This window comes from Miscanthus floridulus, chromosome 10 (assembly GCF_019320115.1).
Source record: "Miscanthus floridulus cultivar M001 chromosome 10, ASM1932011v1, whole genome shotgun sequence".
Taxonomy (NCBI): domain Eukaryota; kingdom Viridiplantae; phylum Streptophyta; class Magnoliopsida; order Poales; family Poaceae; genus Miscanthus; species Miscanthus floridulus.
The window spans coordinates 82,197,016-82,215,022 of NC_089589.1; the positions used below are offsets into that span (position 1 = coordinate 82,197,016).

Consider the following 18,007-nt stretch of genomic DNA (forward strand, 5'->3'; position numbering starts at 1 on the left):
TGTAATGGTATATCTCTAAATTTGAAAATTTGCAATGGCGTGCAAAATACCCTTTTCTCATCGGGGTAGGAAAGAGTAACCGCTGGAGAGGTTTGGTATCGGCGGCGACCTAATTCTCATTCTCGCTACCAACTCTGGCCAAGGTGATTTTTAACTTTTTGTCATCCTTACGAATGACACTCCTTCGTTTGCCACTTTTATACGCGCTCCGACATAATTGCCATAGCAAACAGTGGACCTCCTACGTTTTTTGCCATTTTTGCTATCGTGGCACGCCAGCGTGGCAATGAGCCTGAGAAGGCCTACAGAGCATGCGAAATGACCTATTTACCCCTGTTGCTTCTCTCCCTCTACTCGCTGACGCGTGTCCCCCACACGCCAGCTTTGTCTTCGACCTCCAGCCATCACCCGAAGCCGAGCGACCCGACGGCGAGCGGGCTCTGGCGGCGGAGGGAGGAGGAGCGACGCGCTGGCACCTAGGTCGTACTGCTACAGAGCTGCTGCCTCATAAAAGCTCCCTGCGCTTGCTCCTATTTGCAGCTTCCACGAAGGCGGGGTAGAAGACTCAAGCTTGCACGGAGCTGCGTCCATGACTGGAGCTCCATCGTCACCATCGATCTCCCCCATCCAGCCGTCTCTGCTACTCCCAACGGGCTCTGCGAGTTCGTAGTGGCACGACGACTTCACCCTGCTACTCGTCGTTCGGCAACCCCCGCCCCATTGTCGTAAACCACCGCCGTCGCCGTCATTGCCATCTCGAGGTCGAGCTCACCGATCTCCGCATACACAGCAGCTCTCGCCTCCCCATCTCCTTCGTTGGCGCCGCAAGGACCCTTCGCGGCCGCCTATCCACATCTCAGTGCCAATCCATGGTCGCAGTGGCGTCTTCCACCTCAACCGAAGCACTCCGCCGGAGAGCCTCACTTCTATCCGTGGTTGGCTGCCACCAACCCCTCTTTGCCGCAAGAACTCCTTCATCGACTTCACGCGTGGTGCCTTGCTCGTCGTCCTTGGCTGCTCGACAGCCATGGAGGGATGACGAAGCTGGAGGTGCCCGGCTCCAAACCAGGTGCTGGAGGTGTGAGATGAAGCTGGAGGTGCCTAGCTCCTATCCGTGACCGGAGGTTGAAGACAAAGCTGACGTGTGGGGCCCACGTGTCAGCGAGTACAGGGACAGAAGCAATAGGGGTAAATAGGTCATTTCGCATGCTCGGTAGGTCTTTTTAGGCTCACTGCCACGCTGACATGCCCATTTAGTGTGTCCATGTCAGTAAAAATAGCAAAAACTTAGGAGGTTCACTGTTTGCGATGGCAATTACTCGTAGCAACGCTGAATAAAAGTGGCAAAACCAAGGAGTTTCGTGCTTAAGGATGGCAGCAAAAAGTTAAAAATCCCCCGGCCAGGTCTCCGTCGCCTCCGTTTAGAGCGAGTATCAATCACCGCCGCGGCGCTGAGAACGCATTCCAGTCCAGCCTTCCATGTGCGGCAGGGCCCGGTGCACCCTCAGCCCGGCCCAGGTTGCCAGGGCCTTCGGCTTCCCCACCACCTCCGCCAACGCGGGCGGCGGTGGAGACGGCCCCGCTGTGCCGACGATCCATCTTGACCGGTAGGACAAACCTTTTGGGTACACGGGTTCATGTTCGTGTGCGTTCAGCTTTCGCTGCTCTTGGCTGTGTGGGGCGCAGGTTCCGGCCGTCGTACAACGTGTTGCCTGGGGCGTACCTGCCTGTGGGCGCCGTGCGGGCACGACCAGGCTGCGGCGACGGAGGACGGGGTGCGGATGGGGAGGGGCCGGTGATCCAGTGCATGAAGTGGGGGCTGGTGCCCAGCTTCACCAGCAAGACCGAGAAACCCGACCATTTCAGGATGGTGTGTGGATTGGCTGCTATGTCTTCTATATTTGTAGCATCTGTTCTTGTTCTTACACCTGAGCATTACTCCTGGCTGTGTTTGGCATAGCTCCCAGGGGCTCCGGCTCCTCCGTGAAATCACTGTAGCACGGAGCCGCTTTGGATTTCGAGGCAGAAAATGGACTGTAGACCATAAATCGTTTGCAGTGGGATTATGTTACCCGAACAATTCTAGCTTGGCATTCTAATGTAATTTTTTTCTTCTTGATCTTAACATTAGTGATTTAGTGTTGTGCTGCTAGTAATTGGTTGGTAGGTTCTATAGTTTTGAAAGAGCATTGCAACCTTGAATCTACTTATCCCTGTGAATTGCCATACCCCTTTTTAGTTTCCTCTGCTTTAATGAATATTTTAATCTCACTCTTTTTCCAAATGTTCACTTGATTCAAGACAGGCCTCTTGGCTATTGACTGCAGGCAAGTAAATGCTGGGAAACACTGTGATATGGTACTATTTGACCTACGGTGATCAGTCTCTGCATAGGTGACCTCATCGCCTTTGCAGCTGCAATGTTGCAGTTGTGTAAGCAATGAAGTGATTTTAACTGGTTGGGATGTAGAATTCTGGCGATGGTGGTAGCTTTGGGATGAAGAAGAAGGCTAGGAAAAAGTATCCATGCAAGTTGGGTTATGGCAAAAATTTAAAAATAAAAATGAGGAAGTGGCAAATAGGTCGATTGTTCGTTGCAGTATGTAGACAAAAAATTAAACATGACAAACAAAATGTAGAAGCCGTGATTCGTGTCAAATTACATGTCCACATTTGTAATATCTGTGTGACTGATGATGTGTTATGATGCTTTATTTATATTTCATGAATCTATTTTTTTAATTCAGGAATTGGTCCTTTCCTTTTTTTGGCATTAGTTGAGTTATAGTTTTCTTTTTCATGCAGTTCAATGCCAGATCAGAGTCCGTAAAAGAAAAGGTTTCATTCCGTCGACTAATTCAAAAGAATAGGTGCCTTGCTGCAGTAGAAGGGTATGGAAATATGGTTGATTTTGAGTTTTGCAACTTCTATTTATGCCATGCCAGATGTTCAGTCTTCTGTGTATAGATAAAATACTGTGTACACACTGCAAGGGAGTGAGGACATTGGAATGGGGACATAGGCTATAGACTTCGGTGGGATAACTTCATAGTTCATACGGTACAAAGACAGTTAACTATTCTTGTTGACTCCAAAGCAGTACAGGGTCTAGAATATAGCAAGGGGTACTGACTTAATTTGACTCTAGCCTGTTATGAATACATCCTAAACCAGGATGCCACCTTATGTATGTTCAATCCTAACAAGACATGGATATCTTTCAAAGCCATTGCATTCATGCTAACATTGTGACATGTCCGACTGATATTGCCAGTCTCGGATGTTTCTGATATTTTCTGGAACAGCTGGCCTCGATTTGTACTACAGTCCAACAACTAATGGGGTATGAATAATTTATGTTAATCTGGTCAGCTTCACTATGATTTTTTTTAAAGGCTTCAAAACAAGTCCTGGGACCTAAAAATAACATTTCAAAAGTTTGGGAATTGGGATCTAGATCTAGATTACACACCAAGACAAGTTCGAGGACCTAAAAATGAGTTTTAAGGGTTTGGGGACCTGACATCTCGGGACAAGTTCGGGGACCCCTTGTGCATTTTACTCTTTCAATAATATAACACCCATTTCGTTTTTGCATATCCCTCTTGCCTACATGGAAAATATATTTCTGGTTCACTCATACGATGTGCTATTGTTTATACTTTATACTTTGAACCCTCCAATTGTAAACGGATAACAGTTTACTTTGCCCCGTGTATGATTTGTTGCAGTTTGCAATTGGATATTCAGTAACTTCCTAGAAAGAAGAAATAGTCTGTTGAGTACATTTCTTTAACTGATCAGGAGTTGGATTTTGTAATGGATTTAGGTTTTATGAGTGGAAAAAGAATGGATCAAAAAAACAGCCATACTACATACATTTTCAAGATCATAGGCCTCTTGTCTTTGCAGCCTTGTATGATACGTGGACAAATCCAGAAGGTTAGGATGCTTACTGATTGCAATAATTATATTCTTACTTTTTTACAAAAAATATTTATTTACTAATTTATAAATCCAACTTTTTTGGGGGGAATTTAAAGGCTGAGTATTTTGGGTGATTTAGTCAATATGTTCTTTTATTCTGCATGTATGTCACTTGTCAAGGATGGATTTGATACTAGCATTTTTGAATATCAAGTTTATTGTTTTCGACGGAGCAGATCATGCTATACCCATCCTATTTTATTCAGTTATTGTTTTGCCATCAATCATAGGAGTTGTGGTTCTCGAACATGAGGAGTTGTGGCTCTCAATATCTTGTTATGTTCTTGATACTTTTTACTTTTTTTAACCTACTTGGGTTTGATATTTTCTTGTAGTTCTCTGATCTGTCTTTATACCTGTAACTGCTTAATCATTTACAGAGGGGCAAGCATGATGTTGTGCTGTTTCAAAAATAGTGAAGCTTTGGATAAGTATTGCATGCAAAATTGTGCACACTTTTTCTTGAACAAAGCAGTTCACACTTACAGATTGTTATGCTTGAGATTAACATACTGTCCAAGACGACTCTAGCAACACAGCGATGACAGTAATGCTCAGCCCTGAACCTGTCGAAGGAAGATGGCAGCGCAATGGGCCAAAAGTGGTCAGTGCTAAATGGGAAAGCACAATGTGTTCGAGCACTGCACTACTGGACATATGTAGGACCAGCATACATAGATGTGAAGCAGGATGGACACGTAGAGGCACCCATTTGTGAACACAGTGCTTGTGTCAATAGCCTCCATTCTATTCCCCGTTAAGATTTAGTTTATATCTTGAAAACTGTATATCCTCTTAATGAAAAATGCGTGAAGTCGCGTTCACGAAAAAAAAATCTTGAAAACTGTAATAATTTACCAGTCTCTTCACAAATTACTTCAAATTTGGTCCAGTAAGTACTTGTAGCATATGATGCTCTACTTCGTAGCATACTGCATACACATGCCTAACTTTTTTATTTGACCATACTGTTCAAAGAAGCTTGTTCATGCCAAGTTTGAAACAATCAAATTATGTCACTCTCCCTGATACTGATAATCCAGCATTACCTACTATTTACCTCAGGAGAGATCAACCATACATTCACTATTTTGACTACACGTGCCTCAACTTCTCTAAATTGGCTTCATGGTTAGTGATCTGCTCTTATCTCCAGTGTTTCTGAACATCTTCAAAATTATTTATGACTGCTCGTGCTTTAGCCATATTCAACTTGATGCACATGTTTTCTTTTTCTTTTTCATTTTATTAAGTTATCCTCTTGTATGCAGTTCTTCACTGCAGCATTTAGCGGGATTAGTGGATTATAATTTGTAATTGCTTTAATCCTGCTAGTTCCATGCTCCTTTTTGAAAAATACTGTTTGGCGCATGGAAAGAGACTTCAGCTTTCAGTTAAATCTCATGACAGTAGCATGTTTCCTGATTAGCGATGTTGCTTCTTTATGGCTGTACAAATTGCATTGTTTATGGCAAGTCAAACACTCATGCATACTCTTCAAGATAACAGGAAAATGGGTAGGTACCTTGTCAATAACAAGCACGCTAAATGTAACTGCTCAAAGTATGCGTTAAGAAGCCTAATTTCTTTTGTTCACCAACATTTATTTATACTATATTAGCTGTTCTACACATTTTTCATTCTTCTGAACAGTGCTAATACTGTGTGTGCCATGAATGCATTATCCTCTTTTCTTTTTAGTGAGCATTTTTGCAGCATGGGTTGTAGTACAATAGTAGCTGTTTTGATAACTTGAATTTACTTGAATTCGTATTGAAAATACAATTGTCTATGGCTTGTCATAAGTTGGTATAATATTATATTTTTACAGATGATGCTTTTGTGCAACTGGCTGATGCAGCAAGTCTACCTTCATGTTTATATTTTAATTGGGTAGCAAGTAACTGAGTGTGATATTTTCTGGCAGATAGAATGCCTGTTATCTTAGGCAGTAAGGAATCTGTTAATGCTTGGTTAAATGATGCTTCTGTAAAACTTGAAGAAATTACTGCACCCTACAAAGGAGTTGATCTGGTAAGTCCATGCTATGCATAGCATCATCCATACATTTTTTTTGGAAAAAGATGGCAGGAGCTCTGCCTTTCAATTAAGAGGGGAAAAATAGTTTACACACTTGAGAGGATAATTACAACAGCTGCCCTAGAAAAACAAGACTACACGGGTCCATGCCCTACCAGGGGCACACAAGGGCTACGCAAAAGGACCACCCCGCAGCCGCTAGCGCCCTCTTACGCAGATCGATATCTTCTTTAACCCTTGAGGCCACTAGTTGTGCCGATTGGAAGCTATTTTCGAAAGTCCTTCCGTTTCTTCCTTTCTAGAGGTTCCACATTATGTAGATGGCCATGGCATTGAAGCGCCGTCGCTGGTCCTTTGGAACCTTTAGAGCTGCAGCCTCCTACCAAGAACTGATCTCCGAAGGGTCAGCATTATGTTGGATTAGTTTCACATCGAAGTGCTCCCACATCAAAACTTGGTTCCACATGAGAACAGCAAAAGGGCAAAGCAAGCACAAGTGCAGGCAAGTCTCTTGAGGTCCATTGCACATGATGCAATTTTCCTGGTGTGGTGATCCTTTCAACCGCAGGTTGTCTGTTGTGAGTATTTTCCTTTGTACGAGTGTCCGAGCAAAAATTTGCACTTATTTTCCGTGTTTTTTTTCCAAATTAGGCTCGGCCGGTATCACGTGTAGGTTCCTTTGAATTGCATTCAGTATGCTGACCGGGTGGAGTGCACACTGTGGGCCGTCCACTTCCAAATTATCAAATTATGGAATCATGCACCTTGGGCAGCAACTGTACGTTTTGGATTCTAATCCATAAGGAGATGAATTCTTCAACATGAATGGCTGATGTGATGTCTCGGAGGGAACGAATCCACGCATTTTCTACTTGCTCCTGATGGACTGTTTTGTTTTTCCTCTTAGCAAGTTGAAACAAGTTCTGTGCCAGGTTTCTAGGGGATTCTCCCTCAAGCTAGTTATGGTGCCAGGACCGTGCTTTTCTCCCATTTCCAATCGTTACTACAATGGAGGCATTGAAGAGAAGAACAGTTTCGTTGCAGGGAATCTCAGTCCCTACCCAAGGTTTGGAGTCTTGCCATAACAAATGCAGTCTCAGGGTTCTTCCTAATTTATCCTGGTTGGGTACTCCTAAGCCTTCCAAATCCTTGGATCTGGTTACCGTTGGCCAGTTGACTAAGCAGTGCCCATCATTTGCATTTTTCATCACCTTTCCACAGAAAAGACTGAGGGTGGTAAGTGAGAGTGAAGCCTAGTGCTGCTCTATGTATCTAGTTAACTATTTAGCTATTTACTGTTTCCTGTCAAGCTGTTTTCAGCTGCTACTCTAATATCTAGAATATGCTGAGCATCCATTTTAGTGGTTAGAATATGTTATAGCAGGTAAGATGTTTTCTTGTAAACCAAGTTGCTTTTCCTATTCCTATATAATGAGAATAAGCGGCTAAGGCCAAGTTGCCCTCAGGCAGTTCACAAATTAGAGTTCACTTGTGTGTTCACTTGGCCAACAATTGGTATCTAGAGCTTAGGTTATCTTGGGAGAGTTGAGAGCCACCATGTTCAACCACTCCGGTCTCTCCGGTGGATCCGTAAGCGCCAGAGCCCGCGTTGCCGCAGCTGCTTGCGCGGTGGTGCCAGACGCCGCTGCGGAGGCGGCAGCTGCGCATGTGGCCAAGAAGGCCAGGCAGGCAACGGCCGTAGCCCAGGCTGCAGCGGCTGCTGTCGAGGCTCTGCGCGCGGAGATGGAGTAGCTGCCATCGCGACACGAGTCACGGTCACCTCAGCGATGTTGAGGGCGCCATGGCCAGTCGCCGGTGGTGCAGACCATCTACAAGGACTCAGGAGTAGGGATGTTGTGGCCGATGCTCACCAAGACGAACTACCATGAGTGGTCTCTGCTGATGAAGGTCAAGATGTAGGCCCGACAGCTCTGGGACGACCATCGATGGCGTCGTCGTCAACTTCCATGACTAACGGTAGGCGCTAGAGGCTATCCTTGCCGCCGTCCCTCCAGAGCTAGGAGCTTCCCTCACCGACAGGGCCTCCGCCAAGCAGGCGTGGGACTCCATCGCTGTAGCACGCGTCGGCGTTGATCGTGTCCGCCGGGCGACGTTGCAGCGACTCCACCAAGACTGGGATCGCCTGTCTTTCCGCCCCAGTGAGGAAGTTGACGACTTTGCTCTTCGCCTCTCCAGTCTGATGGCCCGCCACGGCGACGACGATCTCATGGAGGCACGGGCGGTGGAGAAGCTTCTGCGCGTTGTCCCGAAGTACTCCTAGATCGCGCGTGGCGAAGCTAGAGCAATTGAGTGGGGGTTGCACAACTTCATCATGAATATAGTGACCCATGTGATGTTGAAACAAGTAGCATGACCAAATCTCAATTTTTAACATCAAATTGGTAGGGACAAGGGCAATAACACTCACCGTTTATAACAAAATAAAGACGATATCGATCACTGTAGTGTAGTGATTGAGAGAATGCCAAAACGATGAACAAAAGATGTCCCAACTCCCATATAGCAGTATATTTGATCCAGCCTAAATAAAAGAGAACAAATAGGTCAATTATTTAGCAAAGAAAATATAGAATTATCCATTGAAAGTAGATGCATTGCATTTGTATTACCTCTTTTAGATCATATTTACGCCCTTTTCCTTCCATGGTCATGAAACAACGAACCACAGTCTCATTGCTAACTTTCTTCATTTCTACTTTCTCTATATAGCAATTAAGTCTATGACTCAGGTGTTGATCACCCATATGATTAGACAAACTTGTTTTTACAATCTTTATGCTCGAAAAACATCTCTCAACTGTTGCTGTAGCGACAAGAAATACTAGCGCAAGCTTCAAAAGTCGATAGACCAATTTATACAACAGATATTTCTTTCTCTCTACCATTTTTTGTGAGAGCTCATCGGTAGTGTTTATGTTGGAGAATCTATTATCTGATCTCACATCGGCAATGTAAAGGTGAAGTTCATGACTAAGGTCCCTCATATCATCATTGGTGAAATCATCATGATATAGCTTGGCTAAGGTCATCAAAGTCTCCCCATCAAAAGCATGAAATGAGTCTCTTGGATTAAAAGCGGCTGAGCAAACAAGCAGTTGAGAAGTTGTCTCACTAAAGCAATCAATAATATCATTAAAGCAATCCACTGCATAGTGATGCTTGTTTGTAATTCCTGATTTTTTTCCTAGGTTGTCGGGGATCAATATATGTACTTTCCATTTCCACTCTTATCAATTTCATGCAAGTCACAAAATTCATTCACTTCATCTAATAATTTGCAAGTAGAGAATCAATGGATGACTTGAGGTGGGAAGAAATTGTTTTAGTCACATGCACAACGCCAACGAACCTCTCTTTCACAATCCCAAATTTATCAACATACCTCAAGACCACAGCCATTTGTTCTTTGCAAGAAACATCTCTTGACTCATCAACTAGCAAGCAAAAGACATCATCCCCAAGTTCTTCAAGGATAGATTGTACAATCTCATTTGCAAAACATTCAACAATGTCCCTCTGAATTTCAGGAGCTACTAACAACTATTCTTTGTAGCATTTGTAGTCATGGCTTTGCGTAACATTGGATCATGCTCTGCTAAGCAATCATAGAACTCCATGAAGTTTCCTCTATTGTAGGATTCTTTTGACTCATCATGGCCACGGAAAGACAATCCTTGCTTCAACAATAGTCTAGCCGTATCAATGGACCCATTCAACCGAGTAAAGTAGGCCTTCTTAGCAACTTCACTAATCTGATTGTAAGCAACATCTATGTGTTGCTTTCTTTGTAACAAATCATCACACTTCATTGCATTATAGTGTAAACCACCAACCTCACCAATATGTGACCTTAGCCTTTCTTTCCTATGATAACCATTCCAACCTTTAACCACAAATGCATCATATCCTGCATCTTTCTTTTCTCTAAACAAGAAACAATAAAAAGCAATATACTCTATCCTTTGCCTCACTATATTCAAGCCAAGGACCAAACTCATCAAACCATTCTGGAACAAATCTTCTCGGCTTTTCTTTCTCTCCAATTTGTGTAACAGGAAAATCTCATGTGCTAGGTTGGCAAGGTCCATTCTCCTAGTATTTTCTTCGCACTTTTTCTCTTAGGTTAGGATGATAAGCATCAATTTCTTTCCTCAAACCGTGGTCATATTTAATCTCCTCATCCCAATTGATTCATCTGGACATGAAATTCTATTACCATCGATCGTGTCTGGAGCTTTCCGTTTATAATACCTCTCCATGATTACCTATAATTTATTTATTTGCATAATCAAATTGCAGTTCAAAATTTCACTTATAAATAATTTGATCGGAGATGAAATTGAGGATAAACACTCACCGGCAAGGCCGCAGAGGGCAGCGATGACCACGGACAGGACCACAAATTCACAGGAGTCATTGAGTCAGGGCGGGGACGGCCTCCTGCCACTACCGGTCAGGCGACCAGCGCAACGATTCGGACGCTCGGTCCTCGCCGTACGGTGCGGAGCGCCGGAGCGGACTGTGGGATGGCGGCGCTAGGACGGCGGGATAGGTGGATGGCGGCGCTTGGAGCCCGGGACGGCAGCAGCCAGCAGGGGCACGCGGCACGATGTGACCGCCATGGCTCAAAGCCTCGGATTCGCCCCTGCGTGCAGTGCGCTAGTGCGACGCTTCGCTTGGAAGGTACCTCGCGGACGGAGCCTACGCTGCACGTATGACGGTTCAGCTGGAAGCCTAGAAGGAAGTGGCGCAGTGGGCTTGTTGGGCTAGTGGGGGTGCCTCATCTTGGGCCATGGGGGGTGCCTGTAGGACCGAATTTAGCTATTCCTCAAGAAATTCTGGAATTTGAGGGGGTGCCTAACTGGGCTTCACCCCTGATGGAGACGCTCCTCGACTTTGAGGACCTCACCATCGAGGAGGTGACTGGAAGGCTGAAGGCGGCGGACGATTGTGAGGAGGCGCCTCCCACCGAGCCGGTCACCATCGGCAGCAAGTTGCTGTACACTGAGGAGTAGTGGCTCGCTCGCCAGAAGGAGAAGCTAGCGATGTCGGCGGCCGTGCGGCGGCAAGAAGGGCAAGGCCAAGGGAGATCGCGTTGGTGGTGGTGACGGTGGCGGTCGAGGAGGCAAGGCAGATGCCGCCGGAGGCGAACGCAAGGCGACCCACGATGACACCTGCCTCAACTGCGGTGGAACGGGCCACTGGCCAAGGACTGCCGCTAGCTTCGACGCGAACGCGGTGGTGTGGTGCACATGCCGCAAGCAGAGGAGGAACTTGTTCCTGGCGCATGGCGTCCTGGAGTTGGAGATAGAGGATAGCAGAGGAAAGGCGCAAGCTTTGACCTTCTTCACCGCGCTCGCCGCCACCAACCTTCACCTCGATGAGCCGCGAGTCCAAGTCTTCCTCGGCACCGGCTCTGGCGAGGACAAGCTCGACGGCTGGTACCTCGATAGCGGCACCAGCCACCACATGACTAGCTGCTGTGAGCTCTTCTCCGACCTCGACTGCAGCGTCCGTGGCTTGGTCAAGTTCGACGATTCCTCAAGGGTGGAGATACAAGGCCTTGGCTCGATCGTGTTCGCAGGCAAGACTGGCGAGCATCGGGTGCTACATGGTGTCTACTTCATCCCGGCTTTGCGCAACTCGATCATCAGTCTCGGGCAGCTGAACGAGGGCGGATCAAAGGTGGAGATTGACAAGGGGATTCATTAGATTTGGGATCGGCGCGGCTGTCTTCTCGTGAAGGTCCGCGCACGGTCCAAACCGTCTTTATGTCCTCCATCTCGAGGTGGCTTGGCCACTCTGCCTCGCCACGTGCAGTGATGATGAAGCGTGGCACTGGCACGAGCGATTCAGCCATCTCCACTTCGAGGCACTGCACAAGCTGGGCAAGGAGGCCGTCTGTTCGCCTAAACGGTCGTTTAGCCCGTTTACCCCGTTTAAACACTACACGGTGGTACACCATTTCCATTTAATCGGTTGTTTCGATCGTTTAAACGGCCGTTTTGCCCGTTTAAACACCCGTTTTGCCCGAATAATGGGCTAAACGGCAGGTGACCGGCTGTTTACCGTTTAGTGTTTAGGATAACACTATCGACCACATCGAGCAGCTGTGTGATACCTACGGCTTCTAGCGCTGAGAGATCATGTGGAGCGTATCCTAGTGAAGGCTAATGGAAGGTGGCCGGTCTTGGTACACACAAGCATAGGTGCTCTTTGAAATATTCCGCAATTGCCTTTTCCCTGTCTTAGTGGATAAGTACAACTGTCTGTGTGCAAGCAGTGTATGTAGTTTTTCCTTGATCTTGAGCTCGTGTGGAGGTGGAAAAATTTCGTATTGGTGTCTCCACATCGAATGTATGCGAGGTGTTATCTTTGCTTGATTATGGATTTTTCAATGGCCGCTATGCCTAAATAGCGAGATTTGAGGCGCCGACGCAGCTCCAACTCTGCAGGTGTGAGCGCTCTCAGTTCTTGTGCTACTTCCAACTGGAGTAAAATTTCTTTAGCCAGTGCTAGCTGCGGTTTAGTGTCTCCAATCTTTTCTCTGCACCATCGCTTGATGCCCTTCACCACACGTGCAATTTTATGTGCAGGCGCTTTAGAAGCAAGGTGGAGTTGACCGGTTTGTTCCAAGCTTCCAGGACCGTTTCCTGAAACCCTTCCATCTCTTTCCAAAAAAAATTCGATGTGAAAATTTAAATTTCTTTGATGTAGTAATTCTCCCTATAGAAGTAGCGGCGTCTTGTCCGACATGAGTGCCGACAATGAGTGGAGGAAACAAGATGGGAATGCTAGTTCCCGTTCCGGCGTGCAGAAGAGCCTATTGATTCTAGCGAGCGTTGGGTTATCTTGCTCGTTGCCTACACCAAGCGTTGCTTTGAAGGTCCCCTGATATGGATTGGCTTGGGTAGCAGGAAGAACCATTTTGTCAGTAGACTACTTCTTAGGTTCTTCTTGCTTGATCACAATGGATACCGAGTTCTCTCTTTTATAGAGATGACTGACTTTGATGGGATAAGTCTTTGTTTTGGCTGGTCTTTGTGGGGCTGCAGCATCCTTGTGGCTGCATTGGCTGCATGGTGGTCTTGCTTCTCAAGGACAGCATCAAGGACAGTATCCTTGACTGGCTATGACAGCATCTTAGTATCTAGGACATCACCTTAGCATCTAGGATAGCATCTTAGCATCTAGGACAGCATCTGTTTTAGCATCTTGGCATATGCTTGGCTGACTAGCAGCCTATAAATATGTATCCCCAACCCCTCAGGTTGGTATGACATTTGTGTGAGAAATAAATCAGAAAATTGCCCTAACTCCTGGTGCCATCCTCTCTCGATGAGAGTAAGAATTCTACTACTACCAAGAGTAAGAATTCAGCGACGAACAAGTGGTATCAGAGCCGTACTATCCTGTAGCCTGAGCATCTCCTGCTCATCTCCTTTCCCAGCCGCGCAACAGCCCCAACTGGGAGAAGCAGTAGCTCCGGCCGCTCCTGCTCACTCCTCTCCCTCTGCCAGTGGTGATGGGCCCCGAGAGAGCCTGTGGCTCATCGCTGTCGACGACCTTGAGGCGACCTATCGCCTCCTCGATCGACATCGTGGAGAGATCCAGCAGAGACTCGATCGAGCGAGCCATCTGCTTGTACTTCTCGGGGACGCAGCGGAAGAGCTTTTCGACAGCTCTCTCCTCGCCGTAGGTGTCATCGCCGAACTGCACCATCTTCTGCAACAGAGTGTTGAGACAAAGAGCAAAGTCATCAACGTTCTCACCTGGCTTGAAGGCCAGGTTCTCCCACTCCTTGCGAAGTGCCTGCAGTGTGGACTTGCGGGCGCGGTCGCTGCTGATGCGTGCCGCAGCGATGGCATCCCAAGCCTCCTTGGCAGTCCGCTTGTTGGTAAGCGAGAACTGCATCTTGGGCGGGACTGCAGTGATGAGGGCATCCAGCGCCCGTCGATCTAGGTCGTAGTCGACGTCGCCGTACCGGACTGCCTCCCACATGTGCCGCACCTGGAGCTTTACCATCATCACCGCAACCCACTCGACGTAGTTGGTCTTGGTGAGGGTAGGCCACCCACCGCCGGGGCCGACGTCCCTGACGACAGCCTGGAGCCCGTGGTAAACACGGTACCGATCCGGAGAGAGAGCCACGCTGCCTGTGAAGGCCGCGCTCTCCATTGACCTGTCCGCCACCGTCGCCATGCGCGCCTCCTCCAGGAGCGCCGCCGGCGTGTCCGCGCCTGTCTGGGCTGCCGCCCCCTCGTGGGCGTGCGCGGCTCCTCCAAGAGCGCCACCGCCGTGCGCTCCTCCTCCAGGAGCGCCGCCAGCGCGTCCGCGCCTGTCTGGGCTGCCGCCACGCTCGTGGGCGTGCGCGGCTGCCCCAGGAGCGCCACCGCCGTGCGTGCCTCCTCCAGGAGCGCCGCCAGCGCGTCCGCGCCTGTCTGGGCTGCCGCCACGCTCGTGGGCGTGCGTGGCTGCCCACTGCGCCGCCCGCGCTCGCGTTGCCTCCCTCTCTAGCAGCTCGAGGTCCGCGTCGATGGTGTCGTCAGCGGAAATGGAGCTGCCGATGCTGCCGCGCAGAGCCTCGACCTCCGCTGCCGCCGCACGCGCTGCATCCGCCTCCGCTCTGGCTGCTGCCAGCTCCGTCGCTACCAGCCTCGACGCCCTTGCCGCCGCCGCCGCCGCGGTCTCTGCCGCTGCTCACTCGCGTTCCTCTGCCGCGGCAAGTTCGGCCTCCTGCCGACGCCGCGTGCTCGAGGCGACCGAGCGCCGAGACTGCCCTGCGGACATGACGCGCTACCGGAGGGCTGCTGTGTGGGGAGAGGGCTGCAGAGGGAGAGGAGTGCACAGGAGCGGCCGAAGGAGCTGCTGCTGCCAACAGCTGGGGCTGTTGTGGGGCTGGGAGAGAAGATGAGCAAGAGATGCTCAGGCTACAGGATAATACGGCTCTGATACCAGTTGTTAGTCGCTGAATTCTTACTCTTGGTAGTAGCAGAATTTTTACTCTCATCGAGAGAGGATGACACTAGGAGTTGGGGCAATTTTCTGGTTTATTTTCAAATGCCATGCCAACCTGAGGGGTTGGAGATACATATTTATAGGCTGCTAGTCAGCCAAGCATATGCCAAGATGCTAGTCTAAGATGTCCTAAATGCTAAGATGCTGTCCTCTAAGATGCTGTCTTCTTGTCTAAGATGCTGTCCTCTAGTCTAATATGCTGTCCTCTAAGATGATGTCCTAAGATTCTGTCCAGTCAAGATGCTGTTGTCCTCCAGTCCCTGCTGTCCTCCAGTCAAGGGTGCTGGGCAGCAAGACCACCATGCTGTTGCAGCCCCACAAAGACTGCTGCAGCCCCACAAAGACCACAGAGACTTATCCCATCAGGAGGATCACGCATCTCGGCTAGGCGCCGCCACCAGTCGCCGTCACCAGAGTGGCGTCGTGGTCGCCGCGGGCGCTCCCTGGTGCTGCAGACCGTCTACCGCGACACCGGAGCAGGGACGCCGTGGCCAATGTCACCAAATCCAACTACCACGAGTGGAACCTGCTGATGAAGGTCAAGCTTCAGGCACCGCGGCTCTAGGAGGCGGTCCACGTCAGCGGCGTCGACTACGACGACGATCGCCGGGCACTGGAGGCCTTGTGCGCCGTCGTCCCCACCGAGCTTGGCGCGTCCCTCGTCAACAAGCCCACGACGAAGCTGGCGTGGGAGGCGATCGTTGCGGCGCGCATCGGAGGTGATCGCGTGCGACGGGCGAGGCTGCAGCGGCTTCGTGGGTAGTGGGAAGCCCTCGCCTTTCAGCATGGAGAACAAGTCGAGGACTTCGCTCTTCGGCTGACCAACCTGATGGAGCAGATGGCGCGTAACGCGACACCGACCTCACGGAGGAGCGCGTGGTGGAGAAATTTCTTCGCTGCATGCCAAAGAGGTACGCGCAGATCGTCATGTCGATCGAGACGCTCCTCGATTTTGAGCAGCTCTCTGTGGAGGATGTCACCGGGAGGCTCAAGGCGGTGCAAGACCACGAGGAGGCGCCGGATTCCGAGCCAAGAGCGGTCGGAGGCAAGCTACTGTACACCGCTGAGCAGTGGCGGGCCTTCGAGAAGAAGGAGGATGGCACCGGATCGTCCAAGGACTGTCGTTGGCGTCCCTGTGGCGGCAAGAAGAACAAGCCCAAGGGAGATCACGACGGCGGCGGGGCAGACAAGGCAGGCTTCGCCGCCGGCGAACGCAAGGCAAACCGCGATGACACCTGCCTCAACTGCAACCGCGCCGGACACTGGGCCAGGGATTGCCCCCGTCCCCGGCGCGAGCGCGGCGGTGCGGCGAATGCCGCAGAAGCAGAGGAGGCTGCTCTGTTTCTCACGCACGGGTTCCTGGAGCTGGATGCCGAAGGGAGCAGCGACAAGGCGCAAGCTTCGACCTTCTGCACCCAGTCCGCTGTCGACTCGACATCGAGGAGCCGCGAGCCCGTGTCTTCCTCAACACCGGCTCCGGCGAGGACAAGCTCGACGGCTGGTACCTCATCCAGTGTTCGGAGGAGGATAAAATCACCATACAGGAACATCTCCCCTGTCAACTATCAGATTTCCCTTGCAAATATCTAGGAGTCCCGCTTTCCTTGCGGAAACTGACAAAGCAGCAAGTTCAGCCAATCATTGATTGGATCGCTGATCGACTTCCGGGCTGGAAAGCGGATTTGCTCACAAAGGCCGGGAGAAAGATTTTGGTTCAGTTTGTGCTCACTTCCATGTTGGTATACTTGGCTATGGCAATGGATCTTCCTCCCTGGGCTCTTAAAGCAATTGATAAAATTAGAAGGGGCTTTCTTTGGAGAGGCAGAAGGGATGCGAAGGGGGGACACTGCCTGTTGGACTGGCCTAAGGTTACTCGGCCACCAGAACTCGGAGGCCTTGGCATTTCCCAGCTGCAGCAGCTGGGATGGGCTCTCCGGATGCGTTGGTTGTGGCTGCAGAAAACTGAACCTGATAGGCCTTGGGTGGCTTTCCAGATCCAAGTGCACCCTGCGGTCAAAGCTTTCTTTAGAGTGGCCATTGTCTCAGAAGTTGGCAATGGCAAGAACACAATTTTTTGGACCGACAGGTGGCTGCATGGACAGAGCCTGGATCAATTAGTGCCTACTCTTTTTGGATCAGTCAACAACAAAGCAAGGAAAAGGACAGTGTATGAAGCCCTTACCGGGATGAAATGGGTGCAGGACATACGGGATGCCACTGCAGTACCTGTGTTGAAAGAATTTTTGAAGTTGTGGGACCTTCTCTCGGAGTTGACTTTGCAACCTGAAGTAGATGATGCTCATATATGGCAATTCTCTAGTTCAGGAGTGTACTTTGCCAAATCTGCACATGAGGGATTTTTTATTGGGGCTGTACAGTTTGGGCCTTGGGAAAGAATCTGGAAGAGCTGGGCACCAGGAAAATGCAAGTTCTTCAGGTGGTTAGTGGCACACAATAGGTGCTGGACTGCAGATTGTCTTGCTAAAAGAGATCTGCCCCATCCTGAACGCTGCCCGTTCTGTGATCAAGCTGAGGAAACGATTGAACACCTATTGATCTCATGTGTCTTCTCCCGGCAAGTATGGTACAACATTCTACATAAGGTCGGCCTGCAGGACCTCTCCCCCCAGCCTGATGACAACTCTTTTGATGCATGGTGGGCAAGAACTAATTCCGGGGTTGATGACCAGACTAAAAAAGGTCTCAATTCCATCATCTTTCTGGGAGCTTGGTCCATTTGGAATCATCGCAATCGCTGTGTGTTTGATGGGATTCAACCGAGCCTAAATAGTGTTCTGGTTTCAGTAAAAGATGAGTTTCTCCTGTGGAGTTTGGCTGGAGCTCGGGGAATATCCAATCTCCTTGCTCTAGAGCCAGCCAATGTGTGAGTTCCTCTCTAGTGGTCTTGGGTCAAGTTAGAATTTGAGAGAGAGGTACAATA

General features: G+C 49.2%; 1 protein-coding gene across 1 annotated transcript in view; it reads left to right on the forward strand.

Moving 5' to 3' along the window:
* The first annotated feature begins 1,349 nt into the window (after nucleotides 1-1,349).
* Nucleotides 1,350-18,007, forward strand: part of LOC136486808 (uncharacterized) — a 41,907-nt gene continuing 25,249 nt past the window's right edge. Inside the window, exons 1-6 of the mRNA XM_066483831.1 lie at nucleotides 1,350-1,607; nucleotides 1,687-1,870; nucleotides 2,806-2,891; nucleotides 3,830-3,942; nucleotides 5,053-5,118; nucleotides 5,915-6,021. Of these exons, the coding sequence (XP_066339928.1) occupies nucleotides 1,480-1,607; nucleotides 1,687-1,870; nucleotides 2,806-2,891; nucleotides 3,830-3,942; nucleotides 5,053-5,118; nucleotides 5,915-6,021 (684 nt within the window). The 5' untranslated portion in view covers nucleotides 1,350-1,479. The remainder of the gene's footprint in view (nucleotides 1,608-1,686; nucleotides 1,871-2,805; nucleotides 2,892-3,829; nucleotides 3,943-5,052; nucleotides 5,119-5,914; nucleotides 6,022-18,007) is intronic.